Source organism: Lentinula edodes, assembly GCF_021015755.1.
Source record: "Lentinula edodes strain Le(Bin) 0899 ss11 chromosome Unknown C8R40scaffold_2, whole genome shotgun sequence".
Classification (NCBI taxonomy): Eukaryota; Fungi; Basidiomycota; class Agaricomycetes; order Agaricales; family Omphalotaceae; genus Lentinula; species Lentinula edodes.
The window spans coordinates 1351147-1366196 of NW_025764308.1; the positions used below are offsets into that span (position 1 = coordinate 1351147).

Genomic DNA, 15050 nt, shown 5'->3' on the forward strand with positions numbered 1-15050 from the left:
GCGGAAGACGGACCCGGTCCGCCAAAGGCTTCCGAGTGAGAACGATGAAGAAATGGTCGTAGAGGAGGAGCAGGCATGACAGACGACGACGACGACACGTCTGTGTGGCCAGCAGCAGCAGATATCGACCTGGAAGGCGGAACAAACGACGAGCGCGCCGACAAAGCGGGCGATGGTTCGTCATTCAATATTCGACTGAGCGACATCTGTCGAAACTTTCAAGTCCTTTTTTCTCGTTGCTCGACAACGAAGGTGACGATGGGCTGACCTCGTGGGGCCAAGAACAGCTAGGAATGGGAAATTTGAACAGGCACAATTCGATATAGTTCCTAAGAATCAGCAAGGTCGAAAATGGGAAAAACAGTCGTCGTCGTCGAAATTGTTGTGGGGGCAATTGACCGCAGAAGAGAAAATGGAGACGGGATTCGGACTCCCACAGTGCAGGCCTGTGGCACTGAAAACTTAGAGTAACTCATCGAATCAATTTACAATTCACGTTGTCCATATCAGGCGTAGTTCTCTCAAAATACTTCTTCCTCTGTCACAACTCTTCTTTTCGTTTCGTCCTCATTCCCAACGTTCTTTTTGCCTATACTTTTCATAGCGTAACTGCTCTTTCAGCCTTTTATTTTGGGAGTTTTAGTTTCACAAATCCCATCATGCTGTTCTTGTCGAATCTACTGAAACTAGGACACCGCCAACCGCCGTTGATCGAATGTTATTATGATTTCGGCTCCAATATATACGAGTGACTATATTATTATACCAATCTAGGGGTCTGGGTGAAGCATGAATTCTGGTCGAACTTTCTCGTCGAATTCCTCGGGAGTAAGGAATCCAAGAGCAACGGTAGCTTCTTTCAATGTAGTTCCCTCTTTGTGAGCTTTCTTCGCACATTTGGCAACGTCTATCACGATTTTGGTAAGAATCATCAGCATATAAAGTTTTCTTTTCTTTGGCAGCGCCAGCTCACTTACTGTCGTATCCGAGATGACTGTTCAGGATGGTGGCTAGCATTAGGGACTCGTTGAGAAGACTGTTAATCCTGCTTTCATTGGCCTGGATACCAACAACGCAGTTCTTGGTGAAGGAGCGAGAGCCTAAATCAATCTTTTGTTTAGAAAAGTCTGGCGATTCAGTGGCAATGATTCACACCGTCGGCCAGTAAGCGGATACTCTGCAACACGTTCTTGATGATAACAGGTTTGAATACGTTCAACTTGACAGAACTTTTAGTCAATGACACAAAAAAGGGCCAGTAACTCGGGTACTTACTTCGAATTGCCCACTGGCACCTGCTATGCTAACAGCCGTCTGATTTCCCATGACTTGAGCAGCGACCATTGTAAGCGCCTCGCATTGAGTCGGATTGACTTTACCAGGCATAATGCTACTGCCGGGTTCGTTCTCGGGCAAGCTCAATTCACCCAGGCCACATCGGGGTCCGGAACCAAGGTAGCGAATGTCATTGGCAATTTTCATGAGCGAGCAAGCAACTACGTTGAGAGCACCGTGCGTCTCAACCATAGCATCATGAGAAGCAAGTGCTTCGAACTAGATGTGACCAGAGGAATCAGGACAAGCATAGATTCGGAGTGATGAAGGAGATTACCTTGTTGGGCGCCGTCTTGAACTCAAGACCTGTGAGTTTTGATATTTCGGCAGCTACTTTAACGTCGAAACCTTTCTTAGTGTTCAATCCCTGAATCCATGAAGTGATTGATAAGACAATCGGAGAGGGTCAATGAATTCGACTATCTTACAGTGCCTACGGCAGTTCCTCCTTGTGCCAAAAGGCTCAAACGAGGAAGAACGCCTTCGATACGAGCAATGCCATTGGTAAGTTGTTGGACGTAGCCGCTGAATTCTTGACCAAGGGTTAAAGGTGTTGCATCCTATGTTTTATTCAGACAAGTTGACAGTACCGCAAGTTGAGCGTTTACCTGTAAATGCGTACGACCAATTTTGATGATGTGGTCAAAAGCCTTCGCCTTAGTATCCATGGCATCGCGTAGCTCTGTGAGTGCTGGTAGAAGGGAATGATGAATTTCGGTTACGGCAGCGACGTGCATAGCTGTGGGGAATCTGAAGAAAAGGGTATATTAGCCTACATAAAACAGATATCCCAGGTGGACGCATACGTGTCGTTACTGCTCTGGCTCATATTGACATGGTCATTAGGATGAACAGGTTTTTTTGAACCTAATTCGCCACCGAGAATTTCGATAGCACGGTTCGATATGACCTATATGTATCATATAAGTCAATTGTGGGGACGCAATTTGGTGAATATCGAGCCACCTCATTGACATTCATGTTGCTCTGGGTACCGCTTCCGGTTTGGAAGACGACTAACGGGAAGTGGTCCATGAGTTCGCCAGAAATGACCTGCATAGCGAGTCATGAACAGCCCGAGCTCATAGACTGCGCACTTACATCGTCAGCAGCTTGTTGAATAGCCTCGCCAATCTTAGGATCCATGCCATAACCAGTATTGACTATAGATGCGGCCTTTTTTAGGGTTGCGAAAGCTTTGATTAATGGGGGAGGAAGACGCTCCGAGGGGCCTCCGATATCGAAGTTTTGCAGAGAGCTGGAGATTCAGGCTGAATAGAAGATACCCAAGTTACGAAAGAAAAACGCACCGCTGGGTCTGTGCTCCCCAATACTTGTCGGCAGGCACCCGAAGCTCTCCAAATGTGTCCTTCTCGACCCGATACTGCTGCTTCTGAACATATATGGAAGACTGAGCATGAGGAATATTTTGTCGCCAATAGTACCAACCTGAGTCGAGCTTATGCTCAGAAAACGTACGGCCTGCGGATTTCTGAGAAGAACATGCTGCAAGGCAATTAGTGAGTGGTACGGAAATCGTACAAGATACTTACGCGACTATACTGACGAGCAGCAAGCATAATAAAGGAAACACGAATGAAGTAGGCAAGGAAAAATGTGGTTTGAGAAAGTTAAAGGCTCGCGAATCGGAAAGGGCATGCTCCGATACTTCCCGGCGTGCGGCGAAATCGTGGATCCCGTTGAAAACATAGAGTTGATTTACAGCTGCGCGAACAACGAAAGAGCTGGTACTTTTTGCGGGAAGATTACACTGTCAACGGGTTGATGGCTGAACTTCTATAAGTAAAGCATAGAGGTCGAAAGGAGCCCAAGTAACGGCCAGTGACTCGGTCCGAATTGCAGGTCGGGACTCGGGCTTCATGAAAGTGTGGATAAACGTCTAGAGATCTAACTGTTCATCGACATCACTCATCAAGATGGTCACAAACGCCCTTCAAGTTCCGTCGCAAATCCTTAGTCGGCCCATGACAATCTGCAAAATATTTCGGTTCGGAAGAGCTTAGAGGATTAGAATTTCACGTGAAATCAGATCATGAAACCCGGGCCCAGTTATATAGTTATATCCAAGCTGTTAAGTCTTTCCTCTTACTTTCACTATGGCCGCCATTGCTTCTCAAGTCGTTCTCCATCCGACCGTTTCCCAGGGTCTGAGATATGGGGGGACCACACTCGGAAGAGACAAGGCGAATCAGTTTCAATACTTCACGCGAACGCCGAATTTGTGCTCAACGTTCCGTTATACAGGCGTATCGAGCAATCCAATACTTCGCTAGATTCTATGCCTGGTTTCTGCTTAGAAAGGGTGATAAGGAAGCAGCCGCTCGCTGGAACGCGCTTAAAACCCATTTAGCTACCGCTAGAAAGTGTATGTTGCCTGCCATTAATATTGTAACCCGAGCCTGAGGTATACATATTGTTCACAGTATTACGATTGGGCAAACCATTTGAGCATCTCCAAGCTGGATTAAAAGCGGCCTTGGTTTCGGGTCCAGCTGGCGAGCAGATTACTACTATTGGCAAACAGATAGCATATTTTGCATATCTGAGTTTCGATGCTTTGGTTTGGGTAAGTATTCTAGCGTAGTAGAATTCCAAACCGGATCTAAGAACTCTAGTTCAGGTCAATGCAGTCAAATTCTACTCATTCTCGACGGAAACAAGTAACAAGATTTCCAAACTATCCAATCGATTCTGGTTGGCAGGGATCCTCCTTAGCATTGTCAATGGAGCGTTAAAGGTGTGTATGATCCGCCATATGCATGATCCTACTGTTCATTCTCTGTTGTCAAGAGTGTACGTCTTGCCAAGGAGGAGCGAAGGTCTAAGCGTTCTAAGGCCTTGGGCGGCGAAAAGGATGTCGGTCAGGAAGCAGAACAAGAAATGAGGCTGAGCACCATTATCGCGTATGTTTTGTCCGTCTTCGTTGCTGTAACTTTACTAAAAGTGTTCCTAGTTCTCGAGATGCAACGCGTTACCAGCTGGTTATTGATTCGCTGGACCTATGGATCCCAGCAACAGCCCTAGGGATTTCAAGCATGAACGACGGCGTCCTTGGTATCTTTGGGTTCGTTGCATTTACTAATGTCTTGAGGACTAAGCTCACGAAATTTTTTCCCTCGTAGTCTGATTACATCGGTGATGGCAGGTCATAAGCAGTGGCAATCTGTTAACGGTAAAAAGTGAACACATTTAAAAAATCGTGTAACGGTCATGAAATATATAAAACCGTTATTGTAATTTAGTCCCGCCATCCTGAAAATCGTTAACTTTCGTTTCCCTTTGTTGATAGCGAAGCTTGAGATACTCTGTCCGAACTACTTCCATTGGTTCCGGACCAGTACTGGACATAAGGACAAGTGTTGGCAGACTGTTACAATTTTGACATACAGGACACGTACTATTTCACCATACACGCTTCAACCAATTTGAGCTTATCCTTGCAAGCCCAAGCCACTGAAATTAAACGGCCAGACATGCAATCCGCGAAGTCTAGAGATTCCATTATGTTGGTACTGAATCAACCTTCAAATGAAAACTTGACATCACACCCTTAACGAAGGGATCGCATTCCTTCAAAGCTTGTGCCTTCACTGTTTTGAGTAGAGTTTCCTCCTCCCTTCTGGAGAGAGCATTCATTGCAAGGCAGGACCTGGTACAGAAGAGAGTAACGGTTGTCCGGCCCGCTTCGGACTTCATCAACGAGCCCGGATTGGTAAATTAGTAATTCTCGCCTTCTCCTTGGTCACTGACTGTGATCACCATATACTCAAGACCGTCCCAGACTGGTCCTGGATTTTGTGAAAATCACAATGAATCCTGTATCTGCTACGCGCGTGGCGCTTCGCCGTGCTGGAACCCGATTCTTAGCAACTCCTTCTGCTCCTTCCGTATCCAAACAAACGTTTTCCGAGACTCTGAGCTCAGGCCCTTCATTAGATGATTTTATAGCTGGAAATACTCCGGAACGTGTTGTTTTGGGTAATCCCCGAGGGTAAGTAGTATGAAAATTTCGAAGAAAACAATGTATAAACCTGTTCCGTGACAGTCCGCGGCTTCCGTCATATCTGAAAACGTCTATTCCGTCTGGTAATTCGTTCAACAAAATCAAGAAGGATCTCAGAGGGCTTGGACTACACACTGTATGTGAGGAAGCAAGATGCCCAAATATCGGAGATTGTTGGGGCGGCAAGGAAGGCGCAACAGAAGCGGAAGGGCGAAGTGCTGCAACGGCTACTATCATGGTCCGCCGCTCTTTCGTCCAAAAGATTGATCTTATTGCTTTTTTCTAGTTAATGGGCGATACATGTACTCGTGGATGCCGATTCTGCTCTGTGAAAACATCCAGAGCACCTCCGCCCCTGGATCCACATGAACCCGAAAACACTGCAGAGGCGATTAGTCGGTGGGGCTTGGGATACATAGTGTTAACCAGCGTGGATCGTGATGGTTCGCCCCCAAGCCAATTGCAAATTCATCCCATGTCTTCATTTCTCTTCTAGACCTCGCAGACGGCGGTGCATATCATTTTGCAGAGACCATTAGAAAGATCAAGCAAAAGTTCGTTTCTTCAAACACCTCTCCAAGAGTATTACTAATGCCAATCGAAATTACGTTAGGGCACCTCATATCTTGGTAGAAGCATTAACAGGAGATTTTGCTGGTAACTTGGCCCATGTCTCCGTAGTGGCACAATCGGGGCTGGATGTATATGCACACAACGTCGAAACCGTTGAAGAGTTGACTCCGTTTGTTCGAGACCGGAGGGCAACATTCAGACAAAGTCTCAAAGTACTGGAGCATGCAAAACGTGAAGGTGTTCGGATTACGAAAACCAGTATCATGCTCGGAGTCGGTGAAAACGAATCGCAAGTCCTGAATGCGTTGAAAGGTAAGCTCTAATATCCATCGTTTAGATCCCTAGTCAAAGAATGCTTTTTCAGAGCTTCGCAAAGTCGATGTAGACGTCGTGACTTTTGGTCAATACATGAGACCTACCAAACGCCATATGAAAGTCGACCGCTATGTCGAGCCTTCAGAGTTTGACAAGTGGAAGCAGGTCGCTGAAGACTTGGGTTTCCTATACGTTGCCAGTGGGCCTTTGGTTCGCAGTAGTTATAAGGTAGGGATTCCTTTGGCTCTTCCAACCGATTACATTTATGAGGTCCTTCGCAGGCCGGCGAATATTACATCGAGAATGTACTGCGCGGTAAAGGTTCTGAGAAGAAATCTAACAAGTTGGCGGCGCAGGAAATCGCCTCGGGAGATTTAGAAACAAATATATCTTCGTAAACCCATAACATTAATTCACATATGTATTCACTCTTCAATAATATGTAGACATACAATTCATAGCGACAAACCTAAAACAGTTCGACTGACGCCACGATAGCAAACTCCAAGTTAGATGTATGACTTTATTCGTCTATGTATAGCACATCAAGAAAGAACAATTGGGAGATCCATGTGGTCAGCCTCAATCTTAAAAGCGATTCGACTTGCCTGCGAGCTACGGGCAGATCGAATGATACCAGTGATCTGACGAGTTGCGAAACTCCGTTGGATAGAAGTATCTGTGAAAGAGAGATCGACAGGGAACTGTGGTACTTTTGCCATCGAGAGGGTGATATGAAATGTCAAAGGTAGAGCGCTGGCGAACGAGTACTCCGATGTGGCGCTAACTTCCACGGCGGGAAATAGAGCAGGAGGTGGGTTCAGATGTTGGCGATAGGAAAACGAACCTCTCTCGTCTTCGATTACCTCAGGAGTTAGACCCCAGTTGGTAAAGACGATCAACGGTTTATGAGTGTGATGGAATCGTTGCAGGGCCACTATAACATGTTTCAAGGGATTGTGAGATTCATTTACCCTAGAAGTGGGTGTGGCTCTCAACTGTTCAGCAGTGAAGCGATCGGCCCAGCAGAAGGCACTCATGGAGTCTATAGCCAAAATGCCGATTTCGGAGTCAGGCAGGTTGATCTGGTGATAGGATGGTAGGCGAAATAAAGTCGCAGCTAGCTGTATCGAGGAGCTGGGACGGAATATGTGAAGATTTTGCAAAGAACGCTTCACTAGTATCTGTATATCGTTTGAGTCCTTGTTTTTCAATGTCGTCGCCAGGTGCGAGGTCAGAAGCTGTTTAAAGCGAGCTAGATCAAATGTCGCGCATGTGTCGTATAGGATGGTTACTTTGCCCCATCCTCCGAGCGATGTCGACGCGTAAGTGGTCGGGATAATACAGATAATCATGAGGAGACATAGTAAGTGAGATTTTCCGGAAGCAGGCGGGCCTTGGATTTCCAGTACGTCGCCCAAGCGAGGAAAATTAGAAGGCATCCCCTGACGCATCGAAGGGTGAAGTGCATCGGGTTCTGATGCGTAAATGTTCAACGGAATCGATTCTGATAAGTAGTGAAAAGTCATTGCAGTTTGACATCGAATGATATACAGATACCGACCTTGGCATCGCGCTGTAGACAGAAGCTAAGTCATGATTGAGACCTAATACTTCAAGAGTGAGACCAGACCAGACACAGACAGTTTGAAGAGGCTCCGAATGAATTTCTTGAATCATTTTGTTGAAATTCATGATGATATTGACAATGATGGTACCAGAATTTTGCCGCACACGCCCATTTATGATTACATCAGCACAGTAGCAACTTCGATCTCAGTTTCCTGTCATAAACCTCCTGCAGGCTGCAGCTACCTTGTTGCATGGTCTTCTCATAACAGATAATTCACTCTCTCAAGCGCATCTCCATAAATACATATTAAATACTATTTTGACGACCAACACGACTTTTTGACGAGACCATTAAACCAATGACGACCACCGCCCCTAGAACAAGCCCTGTGACTTCACGACGCAGTCTATCGACCACCTCATCTCCGTCCCACTCACCATCTTCCTCAATCTCTAGAGGTGCCACGGCTCGTTCAGCGGCCAGCCCTCGTACTCCTTCCTCTTTGAATTCTGCTGCCACCCGCAGACCCACTTCAAAATCGTCTTCTGTCCCTGGACAGAACGCGGAGGCTGCCGAAGCTCTTTCGGTTGAACTGAAGGATGCAACAGAGAAAAAGGAGAAGGTTTGCTGGTTTGTGCTTCAACAAGTTGTTTCCGCTAACCCACCGCATAGCTTCTGGTGCAGCTTCAAGACAAAGACCAAACAATCTCGACTCTAGGAAAGGAAAACGACGATTTAACTTCTGCCTTGCATGCTGCGGAAATACGCTTAAATGACCTCTACGCCGAACAGAGTCGTTCCGAACAGGAACTTGCGCAGAGAATAGACATATCTGAAAAACTCCGATCTCAAGTGCGCGAATTAGAGAAGGAGAAGAGAGATCTTCTACGTAGATACAACGAACAGGTCAGCTGGGATGATTGTTTTAAGATTTAATGCGCTCAAACGTTGTAGACGTCTACCTTCGATGCAGAGCGGCAAGCCTTCTATGACAACGAACAACATTTAAAATCTCGTATCCAATCACTATCACAAGTTCGGAGGAAACCCGAAAGCCCCACGTACCCGGAAGTAGAATCCGAAACTGAGTACGAGGAGGAGGAAACGGAGGTAAACACCTCGCCGGAGGACGTGGCTTCAAAGCAGGACATGAGCGATCCAGAACAAGAACCAGCCGAAATGACCGCCCTTCGACTAGAATTATCCACTCTTTCCACATCATACTCTTCGCTTCAGAGTACCTGTGTTCTCTTACAGACCCAGTTGATTGACCTCAATAGAGTCAATAAACAACTGCAGGAGGACAACGAAAGCTATATGATATTACTGCAGGAACGGACCTTAAACGGTCAATTTGACCTGTTGAAACAGGTGGGAGGAGGCGACGACGACGACGAAGAATCTGATCGCGGGGACGTGGGAAGTCTTCGCAGTACTGGCCGCAGTACTCTGGATCGCGTTGAGGAAGAGATGCCAGAAACCACTGGCAGCTTGGCTGATGAACTCAGCGCGCGCATTATGCCTGAAGGGTCTGATTCACATCATGGGCGAGTGCGACAGGGTCGCAGCCATGAGTCTTCCACTTCTCATTCACCGGATGGCCCTAGGGGCGAGTCACTCGCTGACTTACCTATAACTGGTCCTGGCTTGGATCTAGCTGCAGAACTTGGTCGCGCTGAGAACAAAGATATACTTGAGGGTAATGTTGATGAGCCGCTAGTCAATTCTAAAGGCAAGAGATCTAGAAAGGATTCAAAGGGAGCCTCTGGTTTCCTTGAACCCAGTGTTTCAACTAGCGACGTCTTGGCTCTGCGCTCAGAAGTGAAGGCGCTCAAAGACGCTAATAAGGCCCTTTCTCTGTATGCATCAAAGATCATTGATCGAATCATCGCTCAGGAAGGTTTCGAGCATGTTCTGGCAATCGATTACGAGAATGAGCCTCCTACTCCCTCTACCGCAGCACCCAAAACTGCAAAAGCAAGACCACAATCTGTCATTGTTGGCCGTTCAGCCTCAGTGTCTTCCGGTAGCGAGTCTCTTCACCTGAATAGTCCTGGTTTCAACGTTCCAAAACTAGGAAACCCTACACCTCCTAGCGCCACCACCAAGGCATCTCGCCGTTCATTGTCTTTCGATTGGAAGGGATTTTCACTCTTCAATAATGCTGAGAAGAAGCCAGAGTCTAATTTGCGTCCACTCACCTTGAAACCTGGAGCCAGTCCAGTCACTAGTGCAAGAAAACTAGATACCACGGAAGACGAAAATGATCGGCGCGAACGAGAGAGAATCAATGCCACTATGAAACTCATGGGCATTGAAACACCTGCTTCACCTGCTCCAATGCAGAAAGCTTTCTCTTCGCCGGGCCCTGCGCCACCTCCCAGCGCCGGAACCAATAGGCGTTTCTCGATTTTCGGTTCTCGAACACCCGCGTCTGAGCCTTCCTCTTCCCCGCTATTAACATTTACACCTTCATTAAGCGCCAATTCATCGCGTATCGGCCTCGGTATCGAGGGTACAGAGCTCACTCAGGAAGCCCTTGAACATGCTGAGGCTGAGAATACTCTGGCTGCTCTGGATGCACACGAACGCAGTCTCTCCTCAGAAATCGCGAAGGGTTCCAGTGGAGGCTTTACTGAAATCAGACGGAGTAATCGCCGTGGACGCAGAAGTGCAGGGGGTAGCGATAGTGGGAGGAGCGGGAGGAGTACCGTTTGGAGTGCCGGTATGAGTGCTACTGGCGAAGATGATGATTGATTTCTCGTAGTAAGATTACAATAACATTTTGATAGCATGCATATCTAGCTAAGGTCTTTCGTCTCGTTATACCCGTAACCCAAGTACATATCATATGTTGTGTTGTTACAAGGCTTATAATAATTATAACACTGTTCGCCTCGTGACACCGAGACTGGTCAATACGTTACCGTTAACACGTCGGGCCTTAAACGACAAATTTCGCTTTGTACTCGGCTCGATTTACCCGTTCATGGGACCACAGAACACCACAAAACTGAATAGTTACCGACAGATCAACCGTCAACGTACAAGCCGGAAGTCGTTGCATTCTGGCTTCCAGTAGTAATCTGGTATTGATACTTCTCATAACATCATGATCAATTCAGCAGATATAAAAAGGTCGCAGTCAGGCAAAATCCACGAACCCTTACTTGCTCTATCATGTTGAGAATCCTCACTCAAGCTGCATTTGCTTTGGTTTTCATACCTAGTGCATATATCATTTTCGGATTTGTGTATAGATACTACCAGAGATCTCTCAAGTTTCTTCGAGGCCCCCCGCGACCATCCCTCCTGTTCGGTATGATGATGATCACATTTGTGCGTCTCGCCATTTAAAGTCACATTGTTTCTAGGAAATGATGATGAACTAGTACACCAAGAGGCAAGTTCTATATCACTTATATGGCGTATCATTGTGCTCACGAACTTCTGAAGGAAGTAGGCATTCTCGAGACCAAGTGGTTCAACGAGTACGGTACTGCCTTTCGCACGAGCTCTTGTTATGGTGTAAGTATTTTTTACACAGCGGGCCCCGATTCGTTCTCAGCCCATTCTTTCATTCAATGGCCTCCCAGGCATGTACATATGCTAATCATATCTACTGTTACAGGAAGACACATTGATGATAGCAGGTATAGTATAATCTTTGCGATTTACGTTTCCAAGTGTCCATGGGCGTCGACGTCCTTTCAGTCATCTATCATATTTATCAATCGTGATGCTTACCATGGATCAGATCCTCGTGCAATCCAATACGTATTCCACACTTCGGGCTACAGGTAGCTCGTTTGCTTCATATTCTATTACCTGATAAAGTCTGGGATCTAGGTTTCCAAAAGGGAGAGACTCTCAGCAGGTAACAAAAATGTTGTTCGGTCGTGGAATTGTTTGGGCTGAAGGTCTGGTGTGCTCCCATATCGCTTAATACTATCTGGAAATCGATTCCTCCTTGGTATCACAGGCGAAGTGCACAACCGCCAACGGAAAGCACTCAATCCTGCATTTTCTGCTTCTCAGCTGCGCCAATTTCTCGATTTGTTCCAGCGTTCGACTTCCCGAGTGAGAAGCGTTATCTCACAAATTTAATATCAAAGCTCACGCTTTGGTTTCAGCTGGCTAAGAAATGGAAGGAAGAGGAACTGGTCGACGGAACGGGCAATGGCAAAGTTATCAATGTCACGCACTGGCTCCCTAGGATTACATTGGACGTGATAGGAGAAAGTAAGGCCATACTTAGCATGTCTTCGATATGCCAAACTAACAAAATATAGGCGCGTTCGGTTATGATTTCGGGGCACTGGATGGCCGTGCGAATGAACTCGGAGAGATCTTCAAGCATATGTTGTACGTGTTCTGAATCGTACAATTATCACTCTATCCTCATTATCTCTTACAATCCAGTGCCGATTCTCGTCTCTACCCGGAGGTCTGTTTTTTAATTCCCTTACGACAATCCATCCTGATCGAAGAATTGAACAGAGACCACTCATACTGTGGCGAGCTTTTCGGCGTTCGATTCCGGCCCCTCTAGGTGATTTTCTCTGTCGATTTCCGACCAAAGCAGAGAAGAGGTTCAAGGAGTTTTCAACCGCATCTAAGAAGGTTGCAAAGTCAGTGTTTGACACTGCATCCCTGCAAACAAATGGAGAGGAGGATCTGAAGGGAAGCAAGGACGTCCTCAGCGTACTACTCCGTTCAAATATGACCGCCGACCCAAAGAAGGCCCTTGACGAGGACGAGGTACTCTCCCAAATGGCGTATGTCCCGCGACAAGTACTTATCCGAAGTTGAAACATCTAACATTTTTTTCCTGAAAAAGTACGATAATTCTAGCTGGTCAGTCTCTTGACTTCCATCTGACTGGTCGATATGCTGATGCTTGTATCTAGGACATGAGACAACCGCTTGTAAGTGTCAGAACAGCAAATCAATCTTCGCCAACTAATTTAGATCACTAACCAAGCTACCACGACATGGTTGCTGTATGAGCTCGGGAAGTCGCTTAAAGACCAAAGTAGAGTCTACGATGAAATCCGAGAGATGCGTAGCCGTATTGGTCCAGACGTAGAACCGACTGCCAGCGATTACGATTCTATGCCTTTCTTCAATGCTGTCATCAAGGTTCGCTGTATATTATTGATAGTGCTGCGAAGACGATCATTGTTAACATTTTTTCTTTGACAGGAGGGATTGAGATTACATCCAATAGTACGTTTACAAGAAAAGTGCAATTAACAAAATGTTTATTCACTGGATGCTGTATCTGTAGGTACCTGCACTTATTCGCCAAGCAGCCTCCGACGATGTCATTCCGTTGGAATTTCCGGTCATTTCTGAGTCTGGAGAAGAACTTTCGCAAATTCCTGTCAGCAAAGGGCAGCGAGTTTCTGTTTCCATCTCAGTCTATAACAGGTGAGCAAAAACTTTTGATCCATGATGTCCATTTCTTACTGCAGCTTGATAGGTTGACACAAGTTTGGGGCAAAGACGCGAACGAATGGAATCCGGAGAGATTTTTGCATGAATCGAAGAAGGACACGACCCTGGGGGTTTACGCTAATCTGTAAGTGCTCCAAGTACACTAATGTCAGACAAGTATCGACTAATAGACGATTTTCAGTATGACTTTTAGTGAGTGGGACATACTACTAATATTTCGAAATTCAAAATAACATTTCTGAAGGTGCTGGTGTTCGAGCATGTATAGGTTGGCGATTTGCGTTAGTAACTTCTCCTTTCAACGCGTAGGTGGCAAACTGAATAACATTCCAGGTTGATGGAGCTTCAAGCGATCTTATTCGGTCTCCTTGAGAAATTTGAATTTTCTCCTGGACCCGAAGGCTTGGATGACATACAGCGTGTACCGGCAGGATTGATGATCCCAATGAAGAAAGGCCATTGGATGGATGGTATTCAAATGCCGTTGCGCGTCAAGGTTCGGGACTGAAGACGATATCAGAGTGTCGGCATTCCAAGGAATACACTGAGTATACAAGTCTGTAGTTTGTGTACATAGCCTCTTTACGCAGCCCATCCGTGAATCATCTCATGTCGGAACATGCTTAATGAGTGTGTTTTGGGCATGAGTTCGAATGGTTTGAAAGGGGTTGGATCCGAATTGAGGATTGGAAAGGATGAGTGGGTAGCGAAGACGCTCAATTTTTCTATAGAGCGAAGTCAGCTCATACTTCATCGAGCAAAGACGGGATACGAACAGCGCGTTCTTCCGTTGAGTATTTGACAGTGTTGCGCCTTTTCCTTCACCAATCTGGTTGGATTTAACTTTGGACTGATGCACTGATTTCGGGGTGTCTTCATCTCCATCGACCTTCATTTGTGATTTGTCTGTCTTTCCTGCGGTAGCGGAGGCATCTTGGACTATTGTAGATAGAGCACGGCTATCATCGACAGATTCGAGTGCCGTCCGGATCTCTTCGAGTCCATGGCCTATCTGTTCTTTGGCCTTTTTCTTTATACGGCGCTGATGAGATTTCGAATACGGGGATTGGGTTAACTCGAGTCTCTGCAAAAATGCCTCTCGCTTTATCTGATGTTTGTCCTTTTTCTTAAGGGCCGGAGCTGGGTCTGATTCATACTCTACTGTCTGTGCAACCTAGAAGTCGGACATCCGTAAGGCGCAGATAACAGAGAAAGAGATGATGATTCACCGGAGATCCAGAATCATCTTCAAGAAATTGAGACTTTACGGTGGTAAACTTTACAGAGGCGTTGTGCGAGGTTGAGCGCTTTGACCGTACTTTAGGCTGTGTTCAGTTTTGGCTGTAGTCTATGGATATAATAACTCATTGGACATACCATGGATGGATAGTGAGTGAAAATGGTAATTGTGGCTGTGTCGCTGACGGTCTTCTCTCGCACTGAGTCACAAACCGAAGTTGAGTGATGATATTACGACGAATCACTCAATGAATTCCTGACATGTCGCTCTTGCTTCGAATGCCTATGAACCTAGTTTCGATGACTCTAATTCTTCGACATGGAGGTGTGCCAGCCTGAGCCGAACGAGGGGTACCCAGTGAGGATAGCTTCGGACCTTTGAACAGTGGCACTGAGAAGAGTAGGAAACCAAGTAAACATTTTTGCCCAAAAACTGCAGCTATAAGTGTCACGTCTTTCTCACATATCTACACACACCATAGCTACACCCTCCACATAGATCCATACAATGACAAAGAACCTCAAAGAACT

At 46.2% G+C, this 15050-nt stretch overlaps 8 protein-coding genes across 8 annotated transcripts; 4 read left to right on the top strand and 4 right to left on the bottom strand.

Annotated features, from left to right (window-relative positions):
- Positions 1–488: 488 nt before the first annotated feature.
- On the bottom strand, positions 489–3151 carry C8R40DRAFT_264044 (L-Aspartase-like protein). Its single transcript, XM_046234532.1, has 13 exons — positions 2889–3151; positions 2785–2841; positions 2646–2728; positions 2437–2593; positions 2302–2388; positions 2142–2245; positions 1944–2085; positions 1764–1895; positions 1613–1702; positions 1276–1554; positions 1156–1219; positions 978–1100; positions 489–907 (listed from the first exon to the last, which is right to left on the bottom strand). The coding sequence occupies exons 1-13, from the start codon at positions 2913–2915 to the stop codon at positions 771–773; spliced, it is 1482 nt and encodes a 493-aa protein (XP_046091681.1). The 5' UTR covers positions 2916–3151; the 3' UTR covers positions 489–770.
- A 275-nt stretch (positions 3152–3426) lies between these two features.
- C8R40DRAFT_1080903 (peroxisomal biogenesis factor 11) lies at positions 3427–5034 on the top strand. The gene is made up of 9 exons (XM_046227108.1): positions 3427–3539; positions 3601–3721; positions 3780–3922; positions 3977–4093; positions 4147–4259; positions 4310–4420; positions 4479–4696; positions 4755–4845; positions 4905–5034. The coding sequence occupies exons 1-7, from the start codon at positions 3453–3455 to the stop codon at positions 4537–4539; spliced, it is 753 nt and encodes a 250-aa protein (XP_046091682.1). The 5' UTR covers positions 3427–3452; the 3' UTR covers positions 4540–4696; positions 4755–4845; positions 4905–5034.
- C8R40DRAFT_1033846 (uncharacterized protein) lies at positions 4754–4992 on the bottom strand (the record flags this gene model as incomplete). Its single annotated transcript, XM_046223374.1, has 2 exons — positions 4754–4845; positions 4905–4992. 2 exons carry the CDS (start codon positions 4990–4992, stop codon positions 4754–4756), a joined length of 180 nt encoding a protein of 59 aa, XP_046091683.1.
- Positions 5035–6729, top strand: C8R40DRAFT_1080908 (mitochondrial Lipoyl synthase). The gene is made up of 7 exons (XM_046227109.1): positions 5035–5347; positions 5402–5597; positions 5646–5802; positions 5856–5913; positions 5973–6244; positions 6297–6475; positions 6529–6729. Exons 1-7 carry the CDS (start codon positions 5166–5168, stop codon positions 6643–6645), a joined length of 1161 nt encoding a protein of 386 aa, XP_046091684.1. The 5' UTR covers positions 5035–5165; the 3' UTR covers positions 6646–6729.
- C8R40DRAFT_1080910 (uncharacterized protein) lies at positions 6730–7955 on the bottom strand. The gene is made up of 2 exons (XM_046227110.1): positions 7812–7955; positions 6730–7754 (listed from the first exon to the last, which is right to left on the bottom strand). Exon 2 carries the CDS (start codon positions 7699–7701, stop codon positions 6793–6795), a length of 909 nt encoding a protein of 302 aa, XP_046091685.1. The 5' UTR covers positions 7702–7754; positions 7812–7955; the 3' UTR covers positions 6730–6792.
- A 55-nt stretch (positions 7956–8010) lies between these two features.
- Positions 8011–10719, top strand: C8R40DRAFT_1139556 (uncharacterized protein). The gene is made up of 3 exons (XM_046229463.1): positions 8011–8442; positions 8493–8726; positions 8775–10719. Exons 1-3 carry the CDS (start codon positions 8179–8181, stop codon positions 10575–10577), a joined length of 2301 nt encoding a protein of 766 aa, XP_046091686.1. The 5' UTR covers positions 8011–8178; the 3' UTR covers positions 10578–10719.
- A 6-nt stretch (positions 10720–10725) lies between these two features.
- C8R40DRAFT_264724 (cytochrome P450) lies at positions 10726–13838 on the top strand. The gene is made up of 21 exons (XM_046234535.1): positions 10726–10909; positions 10959–11139; positions 11195–11223; positions 11277–11348; positions 11452–11473; positions 11578–11620; positions 11670–11740; positions 11803–11900; positions 11954–12062; positions 12113–12185; positions 12243–12267; positions 12321–12598; positions 12661–12677; positions 12731–12748; positions 12805–12962; positions 13026–13049; positions 13111–13253; positions 13306–13404; positions 13462–13472; positions 13525–13561; positions 13614–13838. The coding sequence occupies exons 2-21, from the start codon at positions 11001–11003 to the stop codon at positions 13786–13788; spliced, it is 1641 nt and encodes a 546-aa protein (XP_046091687.1). The 5' UTR covers positions 10726–10909; positions 10959–11000; the 3' UTR covers positions 13789–13838.
- Positions 13526–14695, bottom strand: C8R40DRAFT_1080924 (ribosome biogenesis protein SLX9-domain-containing protein). Its single transcript, XM_046227111.1, has 5 exons — positions 14658–14695; positions 14510–14605; positions 14057–14454; positions 13654–14005; positions 13526–13548 (listed from the first exon to the last, which is right to left on the bottom strand). The coding sequence occupies exons 1-4, from the start codon at positions 14658–14660 to the stop codon at positions 13888–13890; spliced, it is 615 nt and encodes a 204-aa protein (XP_046091688.1). The 5' UTR covers positions 14661–14695; the 3' UTR covers positions 13526–13548; positions 13654–13887.
- Between the last annotated feature and the right edge of the window lie 355 nt (positions 14696–15050).